At 41.7% G+C, this 26564-nt stretch overlaps 1 protein-coding gene across 11 annotated transcripts in view; it reads left to right on the top strand.

The window, feature by feature from the left end:
* Positions 1-26564, top strand: part of PLEKHG7 (pleckstrin homology and RhoGEF domain containing G7) — a 97132-nt gene that overhangs the window by 57177 nt on the left and 13391 nt on the right. For 4 of the 11 annotated variants that reach the window (XM_039522992.1, XM_039522986.1, XM_039522982.1 and 1 more), the window contains 10 exons: positions 3835-3930; positions 4939-5088; positions 7266-7361; positions 10866-10961; positions 11571-11684; positions 14492-14666; positions 17571-17686; positions 18735-18828; positions 22944-23023; positions 24899-25058. In XM_039522992.1, coding sequence (XP_039378926.1) covers positions 3835-3930; positions 4939-5088; positions 7266-7361; positions 10866-10961; positions 11571-11684; positions 14492-14666; positions 17571-17686; positions 18735-18828; positions 22944-23023; positions 24899-25058 — 1177 coding nt within the window. Of the gene's footprint in view, positions 1-3834; positions 3931-4938; positions 5089-7265; positions 7362-10865; positions 10962-11570; positions 11685-14491; positions 14667-17570; positions 17687-18734; positions 18829-22943; positions 23024-23071; positions 23125-24898; positions 25059-25483; positions 25601-26564 lie in introns of those variants that run through there. The other 7 variants (XM_039523011.1, XM_039523002.1, XM_039523017.1 and 4 more) reach the window with 6 other exon arrangements.

The following is a 26564-nucleotide window of genomic DNA, read 5'->3' as shown; positions in this document are numbered from 1 at the left end:
ATGCTGCAACAGAGTTTATGGATCTGTTCTGACTTCCTTCAAAACTTCCCATAACAAGATGATTATTTTCCTTGGTATACTTAGTAGGGCCCGGATCCTGCAAGCTGATATGTGCAGGCAGACCCATGTATCCACATTGAATCATAGAATAATAGAGTTAGAGGGGGCCTTTCTGAGCCCCCCCCCCAACTTACTATAAAAATTCTGCAGCCCACCTGTGCCACAACAATTGTTTTTCTGTATATAAAAGCCAGGGCCAGCATTAGGAGGTATCAAGCAGGGCAACTGCCCATAGCTCCATGCTGCAGGAGGCCCCATGCCGCAAGAGACCCTGGGAAGTTAAATTGCTTAGGCTTGGGTTTCAGGCCCGCTGTGGCGGGACTCCGGCTTCAGCTTTCTGCCGTGGGCCCCAGTGAGTCTAATGCTGACCCTGCTTTGCGGATCCCCTGAAACCTGTGTGCAATCCCTGAGTTGAGAACTGCTTATCTAGTCTAACTCCTGCCAAGATGCAGGATTTGTTGTGTCTACCATCCAAGACAGATGGCTCTCCAGCCTCCTTTTGAAAATCTCTCAAGGCCCGTCTGTTCCATTGTCCTGCTGCTCTTACAGCTAGGAAGTTTTTTCCTGAGATTTAATCTAAATCTGCTCTGCTGTAGTTTGAACCATTGCCTCTTGTCCTGCCCTCTAGAACAACTTTTCTCCATCTTTTTTTATTACTATTTATTCACTTACACATGAACTCGGATCTGGGCTAAGGTGATTATCTTTTGAGCCATGTCTTCACTTTGTTCTCATTTTGTTCTCCCTGCATGAGCACAAACATTACTGTTTATTTGTCAATTTAGACCTCAGTTCAGCAGGGCAATTAATATGTGCTTAAATCCCATTGGCATTAGTGGGATTTAAGAAATTAGGACAGAGCAATGAAACAAGTGCGGATAATTTTCAGAGTAGCTTTTTCAATAAATAAAGCAATGATAATTCATTTAAAAAACTTCTGAAGCATTCTCCTCTCCTCCCCGCCATTCACCACCCAAATACCAATGGGGAATAAAAACTCTTCCTGTAGCTCCAACACCAGATGCTACCAAACTGTTTCAAATAAATATTTCTGAATATATGGCTTGCATAATTAAACCAGGAAAATGATGAGGATCCCATATTTTCTGTACTGTTTCAGTATATGCATATATATGCATATATTTTTTCACATAAATAAATGACTAAACTATGAAAATGTTTTTCCATAGAGGATACAATTTCGGTATCCTTGTTTATATCAGTTCACTGTCCCATTTTGTTTCTTTAGTAGCAATACAGTAGTTACCATAACATTCACTGTCTTTGGTTTCAGATGGTAATAAATGGTCTGTATAATTATTCTTATTAGTGACTCCACTGTAGGAGGTTCAAACCAAACTCAGATTCCTATGCTGCTATGGTAGCTAATGAGGCTTCAAACTTCTTTGTCCCTCAGAGCAGTAAAAGCACTATAGAAATCTGTGATTTTATTGTTATTAAATCACACACACACTTTAAATGTACTTCTCTGTATAGGGTAAAGTTGAACTCTAAGGGAAAGCTGATTTCTGTTACACCACTGTAGATGCAGATTGAAACTTTATTTGAACAGACAGGTAATAATCACATTTAAAAAAAAGACCACCTTAATTTCATTTCTAGGGTGCCAACCACAACTAAATTATTTTAAAAATTTAAATATTTTACATTTATTTTACTTTTATCTGCTTAGGTTTTTTATTTTTTCATTGGTTTCCTGGCAGCTTGGATAATGAAAATACATGAGTAAATTTCACTTTTAGTTAGTCAATTTCACCTTCCTGTTCTCACAGTTAAGGATGAGTGAGCAATTTGCACTGAATAATATCTTTCTTTTTCTGTTAACTAAATTCTCAGTTGTATTTGTCAAAGTTATTCACAAATTTCTTGACAAGTATTTCCATCTCCAATCAAATAGCATGTGAGAGTTTGTTGCAAATATTAGGCATTTTAACTTTAAAATCATAAGAACGTAAGACTGGCCATACTGGGTCAGACCAAAGGTCCATCCAGCCCAGTATCCTGTCTACTGACAGTGGCCAATGCCAGGTGTCCCAGAGGAAGTGAACCTAACAGGTAATGATCAAGTGATCTCTCTCCTGCCATCCATCTCCACCCTCTGACAAACAGAGGCTAGGGACACCATTCCTTACCCATCCTGGCTAATAGCCATTAATGGACTTAACCTCCAAGAATTTATCTAGTTCTCTTTTAAACCCTGTTATAGTCCTAGCCTTCACAACCTCCTCAGGCAAGGAGTTCCACAGGTTGACTGTGCGCTGTGTGAAGAAGAACTTCCTTTTATTTGTTTTAAACCTGCTGCCCATTAATTTAATTTGGTGGCCCCTAGTTCTTATATTATGGGAACAAGTAAATAACTTTTCCTTATTCACTTTCACTTTATAATCCTTACAATTATAGGTGCCGATCCTGCAAACACTAATGCATATATAGCTTAACCTACTTGAGTAGTCTGCTTGAGTTCAATACCTTAGTAAAGACTGTGACACTGATATTTGTCACATTCTGTAATCTTAATGGTTGAAAGCCAATTTTCTAGACCAGATATTTGCTTTTGTTTGTCTTTACTTTGTTTAAAGGTAAATAAATTATTCACATGTTAATTCTTTAAAGACATAAATAATTGGATACATTATTATGGTGTTAGTCTGCCAGTCTGCTCTTTTTGAATGGGACTATTTGCATGTTGAAAGTTAAGCATGTGCATAAGTATTTGTTGGATTGTAACCTGCGACTAAGAATTTTGAGGTTCAAATATTTAAAATTTGCAACAAACTACAAACAAGCTATTCAAATGGCAAGAAACATTTGTTATCAATGTTGATGTTCACTCAAAAGTGAGTTCACTGGGATTATTCATGGACATGTTTGCAGGATCAGTGCCTTAATTAGAAAATGCAAGCAACATTGTTTCTGCTCACTGATAGAACATCTTATGGAACTGACCATCACAGATCAAACTGTGAATTTCAAATGTTATAATGAAATACACATTTCAAAAGGTCCTTTTGGCAAATATTCCAGCATTCTTAAAATTCATTTTTGAGAGTATGAAGTACAAGCCCCGAAATGGTCTCTGAAAGCAAATATGAAACACAGTCAAGTAAACATTCACTTTGAAACTCTTAAAATATTTGTGGCACTAAGCATAATGCTGTGAGGTTTGGTGTGCAAATGCTGCAAGCAATGTTTGTTCATTTTTTAAAATCCATTGATTCTTTTATTATTATTAGTCAGTTCATGGAAAAATCTCTTTTAGGGTTCATAAAATCTTATTTTTACAAAAAAAAGCACCTTAAATGTTAGGGCAAATTTGACCAGACAGTGTCACTTTAAATGTGTAGTTTATTAAAATATTTTGAAAAAACTTTTACCCTCATAGATTTCCTGGTCACATATCACTGATTTTTGCATGAGCAAAGCAAACTGAGTTTATTCCTAGATGGGTTTTGAGAATAGCCCATTATCACTTGTGATATTCTGGGTTAGCAACAGTCAAAGACTACCACACTGTACAACTCAATCTCATTGTGCTGAAGAGCCACCTTGACCTTGGCTCCTATCCATATCCAATATGTAGAAGCAAATGACAGTGCTGCATCTGCACTCCTTTCACTGGCTATGTGTACATGGGTTGGCAAAGAAACCAAACATTAGGGTGAGGTCCTTGCAGATTAAAACAAAATTACTGAAGCTAATAAGCATATTATTTACCTCTTTAAATTATAACGTGTAGAATTTATCTTTTAACAGAGTAAAGACAAGCAAAAGCAAATGTCTGATCTGAAAAACTGTCTTTCAACCATTAAGATCACAGACTGCAGCGGATATGAGTTTCACAGTTTTAAGGTACTGAAATACTCAGTATATTACACTGATAGTCCTTTCCAATGGACTTAAAACTTGTTTCCCTTCTTTGTGTCCCTTTTAAAATTAATCTTTTCCATGCCAGTAATCGACATAGGCAATCTACATGCAGAATCTGTATATAAATTTAGGGTATAATTGTTACAACAAAAGGTGGTTAGTCTTGTGGTTAAGACAGAAGTCTAGGAGATGGGCAATTTGGGATTTATTCCCAGGTCTGCCAGGCTTCATGTGCCCGTGGTCACTTAGAGTATGTCTACACTGCAGCTCAGAACATTAGCTTCGCTCAAGCTAGCACCCTAAAAAGAGCAGTGTGGCTGTTGCGCCTTGGAAGTGGCTCAGGCTAGCTGCCTGAGTTCAAGCCGCCTGAGCCGGTGGGTCAGAGTTCGGGGGGCTAGCCCGAACCCCTCCCCATGCTGCAGTGGCCACACTGCAATTGTTAGTGTGCTGGCTCAAGCAAAGCTAACTCGAGTGTCTCCCTCCACACGGGGAGGCTCTCTCCAAGCTGCAGTGTAGCTACACTGTGAAGGTCTCTGTTCCTTGATTTCACCATCTGAAAAACAGCTAGAATAACACACCGCTGCTTTAGAGGGAGGATGTGAGGTTAAATTAAAAAATGTTTGCAAACCATCCTGAGATCCTTGGATGGAAGGTGCTACATAAATGCAAAAAATTATTCTGCATTACTATTATTATATATATGCTTTGTAATACTCAAGAGTAAAATGTCAAGATTTTTATTTTTTAACTATTAAACATCCAACCAAAGGCTGAGAACTGTTGTTATCCAGGCCAGGTTTACTTGGTTCTACCACAGCACAAGGGGCTGCACTTGGTGACTTCTCGAAGCCTTACATTTCTCTGATTCTGTTATTTATACTGTATTTTAATATATTGCATAAAGATTGCCACAGTTTATTTATCAGTCAGCTCTTTTGCATGAAATGTATAAGGTTTTTTCCTTCTCCCACCCCCTCCTCCAATCAACAGAATAAAACTTGGCATGAAATGATAACGACTCAACAGACTGAGGAGAAAGACACTGATGATCCATTAGAAATGAGGAAAAAAGAAGCTATGTGGGAGCTTTTTACAAGTGAATGCAGTTACTTTCTGGATCGCTTACTGGTTCTCAAGATGGTAACTTTGGATTTATTTCGCCAGTAGATTAAACATGGGGCTTGTCCTGCCGTCAGTGGGGCAAGAAGAAAGTCATCTATAACCTCTCCTTTATATCTCAATGGAAATTACTTGTATACTTTTGTGCTCCTCGTGTCTTGTTTTCTAAACCTGTTTCCACAATTCTCTGGTTTTCATTTCATCCTGATGAAATCTTTTCCTCTGTATACCTCTTCTCAGTGCTTTGCATCAATCGCTCTTGGTTCAGTGCGTTCTGTACTCCCAGTAGCATCAGAGGCCATTTTAGTCTGTCTTTCACTCTCTCTCCACTTCCCCTTTCAGACTCATAATGCTATACTTTCCATTATTGCTAGCCCATTTCATTTTGTACTCCTGGCTTTTAATAGCTTAGCTTGACGAGGACTAATGGGTTGTAGTTGCGTTATCCAGATTAGAACCTGAAAATCCAAAATTCTAGTATTGCAGTAATTCTAGTATTTCAAGCTCTCCTCCCTCCCAGCAGAAAAAATAAAATCAAACCTAACCTTATCCTGAGGAAAATTAGGAGCATTTTCAAAGTTGAACAAGCTGTGGTAAGGCTGCACGACTGACAGTTAGGCCACGCAGTATCCCTTTATAGGTGATAAAGGAAGATCTATCAAGAGGGTTTACATACACACACACACACACTCTCTCTCTCTCTCTCTCTCACCACCTCTACCACTGGTTTCTCAAAGGAAGGAGGATAGGGTCCAGGGAGGAACTGCATTTTAAAAAGCACGTTTTATGCTGAAAAAGTCATTTAGTCAAAGAAAAAAATGCTCCAAAGTCAGGTGGATGAGGAAGAGCACAGAGAGCTCTATTATGATGGTCAGAAATGGGAAGCGGCGGGGGTTATGGGACAGTTGGGAAAAGCCAACATGAAAGTGTCCTGCCATCTAGAAACATTTGTTTAAAGAGTGGAAGTGGTAGAGGATCGCTGAGGAGCTCAGCTAACTGCAAGCAGTTCTCCTGCTAGGCAGGGGGTATTACAAGGCAAACAGACTCCGTGGTGATGAGTGAGGCGTAAGAACCTAGAGAGAAAGGCAGGTAGATACATAGTAGGCCCTGTGTGGCTCACAAATGATACAGCCTCCCCTCCCCCGTACCATCTCTCCCATCCCTGTTTTTAATTATCCTCCAGCAGCGAAAACAAATGTGCTTATGAAAGAGTTTGGCAACTCTCACAGTTCCATTTATTTCTTGCTGCTCTAAATATTTCTCACTATTAAATGTTCCCCTTGTTCTAATCAAGCTCAGCCGAGATTTGAGACTATGGAGCGTTTCCTCCTCAAGTGGCTTTTTTTCTCAGGCTCTCAGATCATTAATTCATGGCAGCTAGACCAATGCAGGGATAAGCATCAGCATTCACTCTCTTCACCCCTCCCCTAGCACCTTGGGCAACATCAATAGGCATTTTATTCATGTTTTCAAGTAAAGCCATTTCCATTAAATAAATTATATTTCTCAGCTCATTTTTAACTGCTTCAGAGCCGTTATTTGGTAGAAATCACAGTAAGTCAGTGCAACCCCCAAAGAGCCAAGCTACAGCAGCTGGTGTGTAATGTATTCAGTATTCATTCAGCGCCACTGAAATTCACCCTAAAAGAAGAGAAACTGAACAAGCCACCCAGCTTCTCAAAGCCTTGGCCCTACAGCCATTCAGCTACTTAGTGGCAGTCTTCCATCCCCCATGCTGGAGCATACAGAGCAGCAACCTGGAGGTAGACGGAAAGAGTTGGGGTGGGCCTAGGTTAGAGGACAGAGTTCATGACCACCAGGTCTGCAATTGCATGGATCTGTGGGTATAAACCCCCGCATACAGGTCTAAAGACGCCTCAGCCCCCATTCCCAACCACAGAATAGAATAACTGCCATGATGGGGCTACGTTGCAGTCAGTGGGCTGGCTGTGTATGGATTCTCTCACGTCAGTCACTGCATAGTTCCTGCTCACAACCCATTATTTTTAGGCTTTGTGCAGGCCAAAAAAGACTTGCTCCTAAATGGTGTGAGCCCAGCCATTTTGTAGTCTGCCAGTGAAATTACGGCTTATGAAGGAATATGTGGTAAATCTATCTGCCCTCTGCAAATTAATTGGTTTGTTAATGCTGAATTAATACAGAAAATAAATAATATGGCTTTATTGTCTTTTTTAAAGATATTTGTGAATACGCTGAAATACCTGCAAAACAACGAGTTCCTTGTGGATGTGGATTTGTGGGGACTTTTTGCGAACTTGGAGGAGTTAAACAAGGTGAGGGGGGGGGAAAAGAAATCTCATTTAGATCAAAAGCTGAAGCATTATTAAAAAAGAGGAACACAAAGAATTGCCAGACCCAGATTTCAGGACACTAAGGACACTTTCCCCCTCCCTCTTTGGCAAAACAATTTGGGTGAGGCATCATCAGTCCAAATGATTTCATGAACAGGCATAGAGCCATTGGGGTTTTGGTTATGGCTGTAGTCTGATCGTTTCCTGTTTTGAATTAAATGTCATGAGATGCATTTGGGATTAGCTCTTTAAAATAGAGTCTTGTTAAATCATGAGTTTTGGCAGTCCTCAGTATACAAACATTAGGGCAGAACAATCCCAACAGCCAGATGCATATAACAGTGAATTTCCCGTCTCCAACAAGTGCATAGACATGAAGTGTCTGCTACACTATGGTCCCTTTGTGCTACTCCATAAGGACAAAGAGAACAGAAACCACCCACAACTCCCCAGCTCGGGATTCCCCAGGTGACATGCTTGTCTCGTGTGCTACTCACCCTGCAGCTTCTGGGGCAAGGTGGAGAGAAGACACACCCAGAATGCTCTGTGCTCTGTCTATTCTCAGTTGGTGGCCAGTCCCCCTGAGGACTCTTTTCCAACGTGTGCAACTTAAAGTAGTCCCTACACTTCTCTGACTTGTGCTGGGGCCAGGAAAAGACTCAGGGATCCTTAGCACCACCCACCCTGAGTGTAAACTCAGCAAGGCAGAGAACCTGGCCTAAGATCTCCATTTTCCAAGGACAGCATTCTCTGCAAGGCATTTTAATGCCAAGACAAGTTAGTCAAGATTGCAAATGATAATACCTGGCATTCCTTCAAGCTGAAATAGTTGTTACCCAGCATTAATGGCAAAGCAAAACTCTGTCCTACCTTTGACAGCATCACATAAGACAGAAGAAATTATTTCCGAACTGATTCTTTTCACTGAATACAAAATTATCGGTGTAAAAGCAAACACATCACCCTGACTGAATAGGGGGTGGCGTTTGGCAACAGTTTCTGACTCCGTTAGTGAATGAGCACTACAGAAGATGATCACTAAGATCAAATGTTACTATATTAAGAAAACTGTGTGTTGCAGTTTTCCTCCTCAAAGTTACACTTCCCATGGTCATTGACATCTCAGTTTTGTTGCTCTTCTTCTACCAGCACAGAGAGTGTTTGCCTTCTATAATAAGGATTGCAAAGATTAATCAGTGTCCGCACAGTGGCTTGAACACACAGAGGGCTAAGTATTATTATTAGAGCTCTATGGGTGAGAGGCAGTATGAGCTAGTAGATACTGACAGTCAGGAGATGTTGATTTTACTCCCATATGTGCCATTGGCTTGCTGGGAGACATTGGCCCAATCAGTTCATCTCTCTGTGTCTGTATTTCCTCCCCCACCCAATATCTTTCTTGTCTATTTAGAGTGTAATTGCTTCAAGACAAGGCCCTGATTTTTACTCTGCTTATGCAGTACCTAGTCCACTGGGCCTCTATTTAGTCTGAGCCCTTTGATGTTACTGTATGTCGTGGGTCATGCATTCTCCATCCCCTTTGGGGATGGGGCAAGGGTCATTATAGCCCCATGGCCATGTCTGAGTGACCCCCTGGGTCCCAGAGTAGTGCAGCCTAACAGCCAAAGTCAATATACTCACCTTCTCTATCAGGGAGGGGTGGCCTAACAGCCAGAGTCAATAGAGCTGCCCTCACGAGCCGGGCTTTGCGGCTTAGCAGAGTCAATAGAACTGGTGAGACGGGCCACCACCCCAGGGTGGGTGGCAGCCAGGTTAGGGGAACCCGGGCCCTCCCTCTCCACCGGGTCCCAGCCCAGGGCCCTGTCAGTAGCAGGGTTGCCCGCCACCAGCTCAGGGATCTGGCCAAAACACGATGAGCTAGTCTCTGGGTCTACAACCACCTCCCGCAAAGATTCCCTGGGTTGCTTCCAACCCGCTTCTCCACGGCTTGTTGTCTCAGGGTTCCCATGGTCTCTCATCCCTCTGTGGCATCTGGAACCTCAGGGTCATTGGTCACCGCAGTCTGGCTAGCCTCTGTATTGTGAAGTGCCAGTGGTCTTTCAGCACAGCCTCCAGCACACCTCCTCCCTCTCCAGTGGTTCACCCTGAATGAGCTGGGCTGTTCCTGTTTATACCTGGTCTCCAACTGGAGCATGCCCAGCAGCATCGAGGGGGCATGGCCTCCTCGGCCCAAAGAGAGGAATTAATCCCTGCAGTCCCAGTGCAGGGCATGCACGCCCCATCACACTATAATACGACATCATAATGAAAATAATAATTGTTACACTAAGAATTGACTTATGACATCAGTTCCCGCTGGCCTCCCTACAGAAACAACCGATAAACTAAACATCAGAATAAAGATGCATCAAGTCTTTGCCTGGCCCTATTGTGGTCTGAGACAAGGGAGGGGGTTGAATTATGTGTAGGTACAGGATGAACACTCCAGAGGGTTGATTACGATAGTCATGATTGAGTGTTGTTTTTAATACTTTTTCCATTATGGTTTTTTTAATCTTTGCATGTGTATATAATAGAGTAACAGCCATTATGGTCAAATGTGGGGAAAATGACACTGACACTCTTGCCATAAAATAATTTTATGTTGTGAAATATATAAAATACACCTTGCCAATATGCTAGAATGCATAATGTACCACGAGCAACTGCCCGAAAGCTATGTAGGCCCACAAATTTGCTAAACAAAATATAGTGGTTAAAATTAAAATCCCAGCATTTTAATGTAGTTCACTATGGTACTGGAGTTACAGCAGTTATTTTTGATTCTGTCTCTACAGGAATACTGTAGATCCCTGGTACCACTGCATGGTAAATGTAGATTTCATAGTAAATTCTTCTATGGATGCACAAGATGTGGCGATTCAGATAGAACCACTAGAATCTAAATGAAAATATTTTTAAAGAACTCAATTTGGGAGAATGCCTTGCTTGCAAAGGCAGTTTTCACATTCTGGTCCCTTTGCAGTTTTAAATAAATGTTTTTCATTAGCTTCAGGAAATTGAAATAAGGTTGAATATAAATTACAATCGCTTTCCAAAGGAGTTTGAAGACCTCTTTAATCACACTGCATCTACAGTGTTCTGTCACATCAGATCAGTGTACAGCATTTATTTCTGTAATTCCCAATGTTAATTTGTGTTTAATATTCACATTAATTATGTAGCTACTGTTCTAAAATAAATGTAACTGGAAAAATGTAATCTTGTTTCATCATTTTTGTTAAACAGTGCTTGACAAGGCCTAAGTGGGTGTTTATAACAGGATTGTGTTAACGTAAGCACTTAGACCATGATTCTGAAAGGGATTGTGCCTGCTGACTTAAAGTCAGCCAATGGAGCTTCGTGCAAGTACAGGGCTCTGTTGGGTATGGAGTCAGTTGCAGGACCTGGATTTTAAAAAGATTTAGTGGTAAAAATAAAGCTCAGAAGAGCAGACAAACTATTTCTTTTTCTTTCCTTGACTAGGTGAGTCTCAGTTTTGTGACAGATTTTTTCAAAATTATAAAGGACCATGTCACTGCATCTGAATCCTCCCTGGATTTCATCTCTGTACTCACAAAGGTAACATGATCAGAAATGCTCTGTAGTAGGACTCTGAATGTAGTGCAGAAAGTTTGTGAAGCTGCTTTCTTGGTCACATTCCACTTTTACTAAAAGACCTAGATCATCTACTAGGAGGAATCAAGCTGTCCAATGGGAGCTTCAGAGATACAGTCACTCTTCTTTCACTCACTGGGTGAAATCCTGGCCCCTGCTGAAATCAATGAGAGTTTGCCATTGACTTCACTGGGGACAAGATTTCACCCCAGATTTGTAAGTGCCTCTAACACACGTTGATACCTTAGTACATTCCTAAATATGAGGCTATGCAAAGCTGTTCCGTAGCCTAGCATTTTTTTATCATCTACTTTATTTTTCCTGCAGTAAAGTCTCAACACTGCAGATGCCCATAGAATTGCTAGAGTTGTGGCAGGATTCTTTAAGAAAGTAGTTTTCTTTGGCAAGTTTATTCTCTATTGTAGCCCAATTTTCCCTGTTACAATCAAATCTCCGGCAAAATATACCTTATAAAAGCTAAGAAAAGTAGATTGTTTACCCCATTGTTTTGCCCCTCACTTTGACATTCCTCTTTTTCAATCTTGTTAAACTTCTAAATCTTTTGTCTTGCAGTATTTTCAAGGTAACCTCTGCCAGACACACCAGATTTATTGCCTTCATTACACCTCAGCCATCTTTTACTTGGAGAACCTGAGGCAGAGAGAAGATTTTGGAATCTATCTGAAAGTAAAGTGTTGGTTTTGCTCTCCTTGTTGAGTCTTCAACCATCCTATCCTGTCTTTAAAAACAAATTGGAAAAGCCTATATTCTATTTCAGATAACAGTCTATGCCTTTTTTCTTGAAATGCTAACGATACCACATGTTTAAATATACTGGGTGGAATCCTGGCTCCATTGAAGTCATAGGCAAAATTTCCATTGACATGAGCACCTTCAATGGCACCAGGTTTTCATCCACTACATTCATACAGTGCTTTTCCAATGGCAACTGTGTATTAATGCACATTCAATTAGTGCAACCTGTAAAATACAGAATTATTAGATGTTAGAACTAGCTTCTAACCGGGGCAGGTCAAGCAGCTGGGCTGTTAATCCAAACCTGTCATATGTTACCGCCTATCTCAGGGTAGGAGCAGCAGGGTTGGCCGGTGTATAATGTCCTGCGATCGCTGCAAACACTGGGATGAGAGTGAAGCAGTTGACATAACTAAGTACCTAATGCAATGAGCCCCTCTTGGGATTTCCCAACACTGAGGGCAGAAGCTAAAATAACTGCCTATTTTTAAGAGGTTTGTGGATTTTCTGTCTTATGTTATCTGCTCAAAGATCAGACCTTGTAACAAATCACAGATTCTGTGACTTGCATCTACACAGCCCACGGCAGTGAGCCTCCAAACCTGGATCAACAGACTCGGGACTAATATTATCTGTGTAGATGCTGCAGCTTGGGCTGGAGCGCTGAAGCCTAGGAGGGGCATGGGCTGCAGAGCTAAAGCTCCAGCCTGAGCCTCATCTGAAAAGTGCTGTCTCCACAGCTATTTCTAGCATGGTAGCCAGAGCCCCGCTGGTCTGAGTCTGTCCACGCAGGCTCTGAGACTTGCTGCCATGGGCTGCTGCTTAGGGCCACGCTGCCATAGGGCCAGACTGAGACCCTGTTACTGCCATTGGTGATTCTCATGAGTAGTTACGTGAGCTTCAGTGGCCTATTCTTACAAGTAACTGCTCACCAGTGCAAGGAACAGGTGCACATGCCAGCCCTTAGGGACATTTAAAATAGAAACATAAAATGTGGAAGCCAGAAAGGACCCAGTCACTCCAACAGTATGTGCAGACAGGGAGTAAGTATTGCCAACCTCAGGCATTCAAAAATCATGAGTCAGGCCCCCAAAAATCAGAAGATGGGTTTAAAAATCAAGCGATCTTAAAAATAATAAATATGGGATTCTTTTTATTTCCCTTCTTATTTTTGAGCTTTTAGGATGTGTTCAGGTTACATCTTCAAGCTTTTCTCTGCAACCAAGGGGGCTAAAAACTTACTTTGAAAAAAATGAAAGCTGAGATTTTCATATAATCACTTGACTCCAGGAGCAGCTGCTTTAATGAGAACACCAAATAACATGAAACTTATACGAAACTCACAAGAGTTGGCGCACCTGAGAAATAGGAGATTCAAGAGGCTTTTGTGTGAACTGGAGAGGCTGGTGTGGTGGTTTTGTCGCTTAAGCTCTGTCTTTATTTGAAGCCATGTTTATAGTCACATGGTCATATCAGACTTTACAATCACAATGTTCAGAATAAGATATGTGCTTTATTACTTCATTCTGAGTCTGAAGTCTCTTTGCAGATGGAAGTTAAAATCATGTGTATAAAGCAAGCTAACAGCACCAAGCACATGAATGTAATGAAAGAGCATGGTAGTGCTTTTGCGTGTTTTTGTGAGCCTGTGGGAAGGGAGTTGGTAGAGTTTTCATTGAACCCGAGGGAGAACACTCAAATGCTTTCCTCCCTTTTGCATATTTATATCTCTGTGACCCATCTGGAAGGGAAGAGAATCTCCTTGAGTGCACAGGATGGAACTAAAACAGCAGCTCCTAGATGTAAATGTCATTTTTACCCCTTGAGATACATTTTGTTTTACTGTATCTGAAACCAGGTAGGAAGAAGAGAGAGACTGGGAGGCTAGCACAACAATACTACATTTAGTGGCTTGGCTTTTCCCTCTCATGTAGCTGTAGATCCATTGACTTGACCTAAGCTCTTGCCAAGCTTGAAGAGTTATTGTTTATGGACTTCTAAAGTGAGCACAAGTGGTCAAATTCTGCTCTTAGTTACACTACATATATCTGAAATCGGTGGTGTTAATCCGGATTTACACTAACCGAATTTAGCCCCCCATAGACTGCATGGGATAGGGCCCTGCCACTTTTATTTATCTTTAGCGTCACACAGACCAATAACACTACATAAATACTAAATAATGGACATCATCATTTCAAACTTCCTCAGCTTTCAGATTTTACTCTATTTAAATCTGAAAAATGAGCTCATTCTTATGGACAGCTCCAGGGTGGTAGCCAGGTGTCCTGCCCCTACTAGGGGCATTTGGGGTCTGAATAGCTATAGTACCACCAGGAGTCCCCCAGGGGCAACAGACACACATCTAAGGGCAAAACTCACTCTTTTATAAGCAGTCAAACGTTGGAGAGGAAATGGCTCTGGAGGAACCCCCGATTGAGATTTTTCTTGATAAGATTAAATGGTATAGTGAAGAAACGTATTATTAGGAATTAGTATAATGCCTGAAATGTGAAGTTATCTATACCAAAGATTAACCTGTGGGACTGATTCAGCTCCTCTTGAAGTGAAAGGGAGCCTTTCCTTTGACTTCACTGGGAAGTGAATTGGCTTCATCACAAGTGGATCCCCATTTCATTTCAGTCAGTTGATGATGCAGCTAATTGCTTATTAACGGCTTTGTCAGAAAGCACCGCGAGGTCGTAGATCCTAAAACAGGCTTCCTTTATATTTAGTAGTGGTGTGAACAAAATGAACAGTGCAAACGACTACATCTGCCAGAACTGCTGGTGGCTCCATTACACAGACTGACCCGATATCCCCTCCTCCTTAACAACATCTGGAAGAGAAGCACTGATGCAGCACAGAAAGCCACCATCCTCTCTATTAAGGAAAAGGTGGAAAAGTCCTTACGTAAGTAGCTGAGATTAAAAGTCAAGTTCTCCATTTAGCATTTTCTCTGAGGGTTTATGCAATTGAGGTTCAAATGTAAATGAGGTTGTTGTTTTTTACTGTTTGAAGATGTGTTTGGTGGCATGAAAAACTCATTGCGATCCCTTTGAGTCCTTCTCTTTTTCTCAAAATTGCCTGGTACCATTCTCATATTGTCAGAGTCTTCCTTCAGTATGGTAATGCAGCACATAAATCAGTCAGTCACTTGTATTCACAGAGAATCATTTGCATAGACATGCTAACAGCTGAGAGCAGTTCACAAATGGGAACAAATCAAGGAATATTTTAAACACAGAGGTCTTTGAGATGGACTCATGTCTGGGAAGGATTCAGAGGGTTTAATCCTTAAAAGAATAACATTCCACACACAAGGAGCATATCATGCCAACAACCTTTCTCAGAATGACAGTCTTTACATTTAAGAGTCCTGTGACACCTTATAGACTAACAGATGTATTGGAGCATGAGCTTTCGTGGGTGAATACCCACTTCGTCAGATGCATGCTCTTTGCTGCTTTTACAGATCCAGACTAACACGGCTACCCCTCTGATACTTTACATTTAAGGTACCTAGGGAGCCATCTCAGCTAAGGAAAACTTTCTCCAGCTTATGCAGAAAAAAAAGGATTTTTTTTATATTGGATTCTATTTTACATAAATAACCAATTCATTCAGTCATTTCCTGGAACCCACAATTTGCAGCTGTAAATATCTGATAGCTCTGAAGCTCGTTATAAGGCAAACTTATTCTCCAGTGCCCTGATCCAGCTCCCACTGAAGTCAATGAGAGTATTAATAGATAGAAAGTGAATACACCTATTGGTGTATGCCTGGACCAGTGATCTCTGCCCAGGATTATAAATCAGGAAGTGGCTTTGGGCCACGGAGCCTGTCTGCCTTCATGTCCTCATCTGTGACATTACAACTTACCTGCCTTGCTGGGATGGTGTGAGGGGTAACTTTACCTCCAGCATTCCCTTCCTTGCTGAGTGTATATGTGCACACTGCAGTGTTGCATGCAAAATTAGGAGTCATATTGAAGTTTTGCTCTTTAAGGCCCTGATCCTGAGGACTAACACACGTGCTTCACTTTACACACTGTGAATAGGTCTCCTGAGTCCCAGTCCAGTGCGTGAATCACAAAACCAGCCTTCCTTTTAAAGTTTGTTCTTAAAGATTCTCATGGATTCCAATGGCTTTTGAATCAGACCCTAAATGATAAAAGCTAATCTACCCTTAATTAAACCAGTAAAGAACTTTCTCATACTACTGGAGTCCAATTTGGAATATCGGGGGTTTTTAATTGAAGTTTAAGACAAAATAATAAGTGAATCTTTAGAGTCAGACATTTTTCCAGTATCAAATTGGTACTATGACATCCAACATATCACAACAGGGTATTCAAACCTGTTTAAACACATGGGGTGAAATCCTGGCCTCACTGAAGTCAAGGGAAGTTTTGCAATTGACCTCAATGGAGCCAGGATTTCACTCATAGCTTACAATGTAAGCTTTGGGCCCAACCGTGCAAGCCCGAAAGGCCCAGCTCCTCAAAGGGTTTTAGGTGGCTAACTCTGGTTCCAGGGTTGCAACCTGGACTGTGGGACCGCTGAGCCCTCTGTCCCACCAACCTGGGGTATTCCTCTCACACTGTGATGCCATTGGCAAGCTACAAAACTCTGGCAGGTACTGCACTTACACAGACATTCACAGGCAGGGACACACCCAACTGAGTTCCATGAATGCTTCTCCCAGCCACTCATGAACCAATAATAGAGAGGCTCCAGCCAATTCCCCCCAGCTCTCCAGCCTTACATCCCCAGCATATATTGTCGTGCCCTGGTCAGAAGCCTGACCAGTGTAAATTCATTACCCAAACTGCCCCTCCCCTGATGTGGAGAGGACAAACACTAGCCTTTGTAACCTGAGCTGAGATTTCCCAAACACTTCAACCAAAATACACTGTTTAAAACAGATGTATTAACTACAGAAAGATAGATTCTAAGTGATTATACGTAGTAACAGTAAAGATCAAAGTTGGTTACCAAAGAAATAAAATTAATTTGCAGTCTGAGTTCTACAAACTAACCAGGATTTGAATAAAGCAGCGTCTCACCCTGAGAAATGGTAAAAGAGGTCACAAATCTTCAGTACACACGCTGGAACTCTCCTCCTGCCTGGGACCATGCTCCCCAATTGAAAGTCTTTGTCCTCCAGATGTGTTTCCAGGTGTTGAGTTGTGGCAGGAACAAGGCCAAGAGATGATGTCACTTCCCCTGTTTTATAGTTTCTTCCAGTTTGCTGAAAAGATCTTTGCTTATGATGTAAAGGTCTTCCCCCATTGGTCAAGCAGTCTCCATTATATACACTCTCTCCATGAGAAATCTCCATTGTATACAGTTCCTGGGATAGTGGATTATCTTTAATGGGCTGTCAGCATGATTGGTTACTCCACTGTCGTACCTGAAAGGCTGGCTGTGGATGTTCCCAACCTCACAACATATTTCAGTAACACACACGTAACAAAACTTCATAACTTCCCATACAATGATAGCACATACAATCCAACCAGATATTAATGTTCAACAGATCAAGACTTTTAAAATGATGCCTCACACAGCATACTTTGTACAAAACATATCAATTATATGACAGTGATGAATATGGCGGTTCCAGGGTGTTGCTTTGAGGTACAAAGTGCCACAAACTCTCACTGAAATCACTGGGAGTTAGCCATCTAAACACCTTTGAGGGTCTAGGCCAGAGTCCCTCTACTTCCACTGCAGTCTAGCACTGTTAAAGGCATTCAACATCTCCCAAGCTTGTTGTCAACCATGGGGATAATTGATATTTTGTATTTTTCAGGTGATCTTGAAGGTAAAGTAAAATGGCTGGACAATTTTCAGAAATTTAGGCAGCTGCAAGAGGTTATAATTTGGCCTCCTCTTTGGGATCGTGACAAAAGGTTCTTTCTCCCAGAGGTAAGCAGTGTATTCACCACTATTTAAATGTTAGCCTGAGGACTTTTTCTGTGAAGAAAATTTTCATATGGTTCCTACATTTGCCCAATCTTAGTGTTGTGGTGTAAAGATGATAATCATCTCTGTATTCTAAATAATGTAGATGTACATTATTATTGTTATTTTTATATTCTGGTAGTACGTAGATGCCTCAATCAAGAGTAGGCTCCATTGTGCTACGCGCTGGGCAGACACATGTGCACAGATGTTCTTAGCCTTGAAAAGCCTACCCTCTTCGTGCTTAGCTTTACTCACACAAGTAGCTCAGGGTTGGAGAGAAGGATTGTTCCCTGCTGCCGCATCTTTGGCAGTAACCAGAATCCTCCTTTCCCCTTCTGAAGTTCAGAGACTGTGTTTTGGGAGGTGGAAAGGGTTTCTACCGCACTTGGCTCTGAGGCTGGGATGTCACCTGGTCCAACAGTCTATGGGAGATCCACGCTGCTTACTCCAGGGAGATGAAGAAATATCCCAACCCAAGAATCATATAGGGTTGATACAAATCTTACTTATTATTATTCCTTTATTAGCTGGTTTTGAGGTAAAACCATGCAAAATTGTTCACCTTCCCCACTTCCCAGGATGAACCTAAGAAATTCGGGTTACTGTTTGAATAATGTAAAAATATGAATTTTCCATGATACTGTGTTCTGCTTTCTGCTGAGGTGACCTATTGACCTCTCCTTGCCTTTGAAGCCTGCCATTAAGTAACATTAGGGTACAGTTGCTAAGTGGGGCTCCCCTTGATGTTCAGTGCTGTTACATCCATTAAATTCACTCTAAAGAAGATGATCCCAGTTTGAATTTTCAAAGAATTAAACTTGTTTAATCCATAATATTGCTGAAAAAAACCATGGCCATGCTTAGCTGGTAGCTGTCTGACGTGCTTAATTTGATATAAACCTGCATATCCTACAAATACGAAGAGTATTTCTCAGACTACTTAACAGCTGGTCAATTTCCAGTTCCAGGTCAAATTTGTATGATTCTCTTTTCTATTTTTTCTTCCAAGTGTCTGAAACATATTTTAAGAGAAAACATGAGTGAAAACATCTTGTCTTCCTCAAACAGACAGCTTCTTCGCGAAGGGAGGTTAACTCTTGCAGGTAAATGCCATTTTATTCATGTGCCAGCATTACAGAACCATATTCTGTATGGTCAGTACAGCATGGATCTGTGCCCCACTGATTAATTAGAAATATGGATCGAAGAAAAACAAATATACAACATGTTATGCAGAGAGGGAGAAATAGCTAAAGTGCCAAGAGGAGAGTAATCTCTGTGATTGGTTATTGTCACATCTGGATTGGTCAGTCAAGCTGAAGGAATCACCTTGACTGGCCAATGTCCAAATTTCAGAGGATTTTTTATTGTGATATTCAGGATTATGGCTCAGGGAACGCAGAGGAAGTTGAGACTGTGCTGTAAAAAGGTGTCCTTGTTATTGTGTGATTGATCTAGGTATCTTAGCAGTTCTAGTGCATCCATCGCTTTACTAGTATATAGGTGCATACGCAAGATTAAGGAAAGAATAAAACAATTTTTCTAAGGGATTAGCCTTGGTGGATGTCTTCAAGGAGGAAGGTGTTACCACACTAGATTGTGCCCACTGCTAGTGAGGAAAAGCTTATTGAAACAGGGGACTCTTAAGACTATCCCACCAGTGACATGATCTTGCCCAGCTGCAATATATTACAGCATTGGAACATGTCCTTCACGGCAATCCCAACAGCATCACATTGTGCTGCTGTGACACAATATAACACAACGTCATGTTGTAAAGACGTGCAGGTTTGTCTCATTGGATGAATAAGTCAACATCCCTATCTGAGCATGAGGCAGCAGGGGCTGAGCATGCTCCTCCCTACCTGAGTGTGAGGTAGAGACTGGGTAGCGTCAGCATCCCTGTCCTTATCCAAGTGCCAGGAAGACAGGGCACAGAAGAGGCACTGAGAACAGCACAGTGGGGTGGGATAAAGGTCTCAGCGGTGGTTTAGGCATGAGAAAAAAAGTCTTCAGTTTAAAATTCCCTGATTAGTGCAGCCGGGCACCGAGGCAAAGAGATTAAGGCGTAGAAGTTGTGATTCACCTTTCTCCTACCCTCACAACTATCATCATAAACTGGGGATGAGGGGACCAGACCAAGATTTCTCCTTCCCCCTCAAACACAGGCCAACAACAGGGAGATGAACATGTAAGGTGGTAGAACAGGTGTAATGGTTGGGGCACAAATTAATACAATTCTTTTTTAACTTACAAAAATGTATTGCTATTGTTTGGGAGGGTTTGGCGGAAGAGGGCAAAGCTCTTCCTCTCATCCCCAAACTTTCAGCCAGCAACCCCCATCACCTGAGCTGTCCACTGCTAATGAGATTAAGTACTGGTACTTATCAAGGATCTACATTTCTTGCAGGAAGAAATTTACGTTGAAGACAGATAGGATGGCACATCCCTAAATCTTGCAGAAATAAATTTGCAAGCTTAACTTCCTTAAGCTAACATAAGCAATCTGAGAGAGCGCGTGATTTGGCAATATTTCTTGATCTTTTCATTTTCAAGATGAAAATGAAAAAACATAATTCTAACCAGGCTGAGATGCTGAAAATGGGAAAGTATCTCCTAAAGACACAGATTTAAAAACACACACAGTCTGATACTGAGGTGTGCTGTGTGTCTCCAAGCCCATTGTCAACACCCTGAGGTTCCCAGCATTTTTACTTTGAGATAATTCTCTCAAAACTGGGTTGTTTCTTATTACACCTTGAAACCAAAAGGAAAATGAGTAAAATGTTGATCATAGCTTCCATCCTAAGAAACAGGTTTACTTCACTGGGCATTCCATGACTAAAATGTCTCCTCCTACCATTTTAAAATAGTGTAATCAAAACCTTATGTTAAAGCAGTATTGGGAATCAGAAGCAAACAGACAAAGGCCCAGAAATCCCGACTGGAGCCTGCCACACCATCTCAGCATAATGCACCACATATGAATATTAGGGATGGTATGTGGAAGATGCAGTTCTTAGTAGCTGGCTCACAGCTCTGGGACTCATGGCTGAAAGTCAGGATGGCCACAAACCTCCACCACCTTCAAAATGAAAACCTCAATTCCCAGCAGGAAATGGATTCAAAGGATCAATTATCCTGATGTTGTTATAAGTAGAAGAAATACTTGCTCAAGCTCACAATACCTTCCCCCACCAGCACAAAATCAAAGGAAACATATTAGGTACAGCCACTGTAGAAATTGTAAGACAACGATGGGCAAAAGTATCTAGCATAAATTGAATAAAACATAACAGATTAGCTACTGATTAGACAGACTACTGGATAGAGTTTACAATAAAGAATTACATCATTATAATCCAGGTAACGCTATGTGATCAAATATATACCACTGCTAAGCATGAAGGAGCTATGACAAAAATTATACAAGAGCTTTAGTATGATACTTGGGCCTTAAGAGGCCCAAGGAAAGTAAGTTTTAAACAAATAAGATAGGGAGTCTCATGTTACCTGGTGGTGTACTGTCCTTATTCCTTGGTGAGATAAAGGAGGATTCTCATTGTAGTTCCCACAACCTTCCAGCCAGCCCCTGCTTAACCAATGTGCACTCGGTTCAGTTGCACAGGGCCCCCATCTCAGGGGCAACCTGACCACCCAGAGGAAAATCAACACACACACAAAAACCCCAGGGCCAGCAAGCAGCGGGGTATGGCATTGTGGGGGGGAAGGGCCCCGCCTGCACGCTGTGTCAAGAGCCATTGTGGGGTAAGTGCAGGATGGGCACCCTCCAGTTATTCCCCCTGCAGGCTCCCCAAAATCTTTAATCCAGCCCTGCTTCCTACAAGTGGCTAGTCCATGACATTGTTAACCTCTAGTAGCTATTGCTGTTGCCTCCTGCAATAAACCAAGGCGTTTTCAAACTAAAACATTTCAGAACAAGCACTCAATGAACTATTTTCCCATTCTCCAGATTGCCCGTAAGTGAAAGTTCTGGCTGTCCCAGTCTGACCTGTAACACTGAGAATAGAAATGCATTTTGAGCGATTGTTCATTTCAAGACAATCATTCTGAGTATGGAATTTCCTAATGGCACCAGGCCTTCTGACGTTAACATTTCATGTAATGCTGGCCCTGGAGTGCTCCTATCTAAGGCATCAAAAGTAACAGGCAGGGTGAAGACACTGGATATAAAAGGCTTATGAGTGGCCAGTGATAGCATGAAAGGGTGTGGACTGGAGTCAAGAATATTGCTGGTAAGACAGAAGAGGGACAGACAAGAGGAAAGGATAAAGGTCTGCAGAAGAGAAGGGAAGTGATTCTGGAAGAGACTAGAGTAGCGAGACAGGACAATGCCAGAAATAAAAAGAAACAGCAGCAGGTTGGAAACCTGTAGAGGGAGCCCTAAAGTTAGACTGAGGTACAGGCTCCACATGCTGGGCATTTGTTCCAACAGACTCCCAGAGCTCTAAATGGTTTGCAACATTCCAGGGTCCTTGGGTTTCCCTATTTCCCTTTGAAACCACCATCTTTGCTTCTGATGCATGATTACTCATTGTTTAATAGTAGCAGAACACCTAGAAGCCCCAATCAGAACCAGGGCCTCCACCTTGAAGACTTCAAAACATACTTATAAAAAATAACTTGCCCTTAAAAGACTTTTGTTTCACTATTTCTTCTCTTACCGCCAAGGTAGTGATGGAAGTTGAGTCCACTCTATGTTGTGTAGTTACTGAAGGACCTTTATAATGACATCAACATGAAAATCTGAGTTGTATCATGTAGGCATAATGGGGTGAGACTCTGTACAACTATTTTTAAGGGATCCAGATGAACACTGGAATTTACCCTCATTATGTGTCTGCAGTTGCCGTAGGGTTAATATTCCCTGGTGACCCATAAGTGAGTTGTTTGGTCAATAGCATGCTGCTCTTTGTAGTTGTGTTCAAAGATATATGAGCTGAGTTATTTTGGCAATGAGAAACTGCTGGCCTTTTATGATAATGTGGCTGCAACGTGCCACAATTATGAATGGCCAAAATGACAAAGCAGAATGCTTTTCAAGTCTGGAGTGTGTGAGAACACAAAAGAGACAATGAGTGGTGGAGTGCCACATTTGGAGGTCTGCTTAAAATGTGCCACATTACACAGATCTGTTTTAGAATAGAAATTGCAGTTCCTCAAAACAATCATGCTATTGTTTTGTTTTTCTCCTCAGAAAGTACAAGGATCCTTGATGTCTACCTCTTTCTATTCAATGATTTCCTATTAATTACCAAAACTAAACGTAACAAAAAGGTAAAAAGGGGCAGAAACAGTCACACTTACCTTATGTGTTTTTTGCAGCCTGGAAAATATTTATGCAAGTATATTGGAAGAATTATCTTTAAGAGAAAAATGCAAGTAGAATAATGTATATGAAGGATAGTAATATTTTTTTTAATATAAATAGCAAAGGGTAAAACACACCACAGTAGTTCTTCAGGGCAGTTTAAATTACAGGAGATGTGTATAAAGATGTGATGTTATAGGGCTGATATGGTGTCCAAGGTGTGTATTATTGAACATTTCTTTAATTCCTTTACCGTTCCCCCAGTTCCCACACCTAACATATTGTATCTCTAAAGCCAACTACATCTTCTGAAGTGTGCTGGGCACTTTAATGGTACATATCAATCCTATAAACTTGCAGTCTTTTGTGTAAAGAAATCAGAACCTTTGGGAGCTAATGGGGAAAAGGAGAGAGAAAAAGTGAAAATGTTAGCCTCGTGGAAAGAATAGCAACGTACTCAGAAGCTCTGGGTTCTATCTCTGCCACTGCCCTTGCCAGGCATAAAATGGGAGTAAGGATACCTCCTTTGTAAGGCACTTTGAGATCTGCTATATAAAAGAGATCGCACTATATAAAAGCTAGGTATTATTATTTATTCACCACAGAACAGCCATTTGGCATTTGAGGCTCCAGTGACTTTGAGAACAAAGTCAGTTAAATTTATGAAGATCATGTAATGGCTTAGCAAAGGTGACATGCTGTAATGCAATAGATGATTGCAGGAGACACTGTCTGAATTAGAAGTGGTTTTAAACAGACAGCAGTTGTCACATTTTATAGGTTTTGAAAGGGCACAGGTTAGAGTCTATGTCAGCACCACCATGACAGTCACATTCCAAGTCATGTGGTTCTCAACAGGGGTACGTGTACCCCTGGGGGTACGCAGCAGTCTTCCGGGGATACATCAACTCTTCTAGATATTTGCCTAGTTTTACTACGGGCTACATAAAAAGCACTAGCAAAGTCAGTACAAACTAAAACTTCACACAGACAAAACGAGAAAGCAATTGTTCAGAAATAGTGTGCTGTGCAGTTTTTATGTCTGATTTTGTAAGCATGTAGTTTTTAAGTGAGGTGAAATTTGGGGTACGCAAGACAAATCAGACCCCCGAAAGGGGTACAGTAGTCTGGAAAGAGTCAAAACCACTGCTCTGAACTACACATGACGCAGGCCCCCGTAGGAGGGTTTGCCCTGTGTATGTGTGAATCATGTTTCAGAGGCACTGCATCACGTGTGTGGCCCTTTGCAAATCCCTCATTACAGGTGTCAGTACCGAGCCACCGATATGGACTGCACAGGGTTCTACACTTGGCGTATTTTCTAGCAGCGATAAACCCACAAGTGTGAAGAGAACAGTAGCCTGTGTTAAACAAGGCATTTGAAAAAAAAACTAGTATGGTTTGTTTTGTGCTCTTGGGCTTGGCTTTGATTTTTAATATGCAGGTTTGCTGCATACTTTGGAGGTTGTTCAGATAACAGAAAAATGTTTTATTTTGAGGCTTAGTATATACATGAACAACAAGGAGTCCGGTGGCCCCTTAAAGACTAAAAGATTTATTTGGGCATATGCTTTTGTGGGTAAAAAACCTCACTTCTTCAGATGCATGGAGTGAAAGTCCAAAATAAATCTTTTAGTCTTTAAAGTGCCACGGGACTCCTTGTTGTTTTTGTGGATACAGACTAACACGGCTACCCCCTCATACTTGAGTATATGGATGAGGCCTCTAAGCACATTCTGTGGGGAAAACAAGTTGTGAGAGATGTTTATTGGCTAGAGTTTGAAAACATACAGAGGAGTTTGGTGACTATATAATCAAGTGCTTTTCCTTCCCATTTTCAGAAATACGGGGGCTCAGACAGTGGTTTAATACCTGTATGTCCTTCCTTATCTCCTGAGCTGCAGTCTTTGGTAAAAGATGGTGGTTCTTGTACAGTCCTGGACCAGCCCATTCCACTAGACAGACTGACACTCAAAAATATTGATCCATTCCATGTGACAGGTATGTTTAATGTGTTTTGTATGTTTTGTAAGGCAGCTTTCTATGTACAGTGTATACATAGAGCCCCTGGCCTTTGCACCACATGCACCCTCCCACTCACCTCTCTCCTGCCCCAGCATCGAATGGCTCCTAAGGGAGGCCTGCCACCAGAGAGTTCCCATGAGAGCCACTTGCCTCCTGAATCATGGGAGTAGGGAGTGGGGGGAGTTCCAAGGATGACAGCGGAAGCCATGCAAGTCACTGGAGCCTAGCTATTGTAATTTGTGCTGCTTTTCCCCGTGGCTTTGGAGAGGAGAATCCTATAGCGAGTGGCCACTTTCTCCCAGGGCTATGGAGCCCTATAAAGTGACCCTAGAGTTTTGGGAGGGGAATTTACCGCCTTTAATCTGTGCCACAGATATTAAAAACAAACCTGAAACCCACAGAATTTATGCTAGCCTGGAAGTTCATCCATCCCGACTCATCGGCATTCCGCACCACTGCCCAGCCAGGCAGCAAAGAGAACAAACACAACTAACGAGGAGATAAAAGCACTAGCGTCAGAATTAAAAAACAGTGGCTTCTTAAACCTGCTGCAGACACTGTCTGTCTCTGTGTGTGCGTCTAGATACATCTCCCTACCAACACAGTCTAAATCCAGCAAACAAATGGCCTGTGACTTGCACTGCAGCCAGTAGGTGAAGTTAAGGGCAACATCTGCCTCTCTGATCTTGGATGTGCTAGTTTGGGCATACACAGATTCTTGTTGCTCAAGAAACAGCTTGGGAATGTAATATGAGAAATCCAATGAGCTGGACTATTGCAATGTAATGAAATGTTTGCCAGTGTACAGTACTTCAGCTGTACAGCTAGTGCTCCATCAGATCACACGTAAAAGCTGCAGCAGATCTGGAACCACGTCATCAAAGTGTTGAGCCGTATGTCTCTCTTCCCCCGGCCTACATCCCCCCTGCAGTCCATCAATTAACATAGCCTTAATGCCTCACTTGTTGACTTCTGCCATTCTTGTCTCTGTGCCATATTCCATGCTGCCCACTGTGCATGGGACACCTCTATATCCCGGGACACCAGGTCTCCACTTCCTTCCCATTCAGGTCCTTCCTAAAGACCACAATGTCCACAAACCCTAAGAATCCCAGAACACCTCTCTATCACCATGTCACACTGCAGAAAATAGTCATTCAGAATAACTCATTAAACTGTAACGTAACTCCCTCTCTGGTCTCTTAGTGCATCCTGTCTCCTCTGAGTCTGTGTTTTAGAGTGACCCCCCCCCCCCCAGGGAAGGGACTGACTTCATTTTTGTGTCTGGTACAAAGGCTGGACACATCACTGGTACTTAACAATAATAAATAATAATAATGAGGATAATGCTATCACATGACAGATGTAGTGGCTTCTGATCTGGCAGAAGACCTTAAGCATAAAGGTTCCTTCACATGCTAAATTTGTTATGAGTTCAGATTAATGCAAAGTAACAGCATCAAACAGGAGGAGAGGCACAGG

Source organism: Mauremys reevesii, linkage group 1 (genome assembly GCF_016161935.1).
Source record: "Mauremys reevesii isolate NIE-2019 linkage group 1, ASM1616193v1, whole genome shotgun sequence".
Taxonomy (NCBI): domain Eukaryota; kingdom Metazoa; phylum Chordata; order Testudines; family Geoemydidae; genus Mauremys; species Mauremys reevesii.
This window is presented reverse-complemented; position numbering and strand designations above follow the sequence as displayed.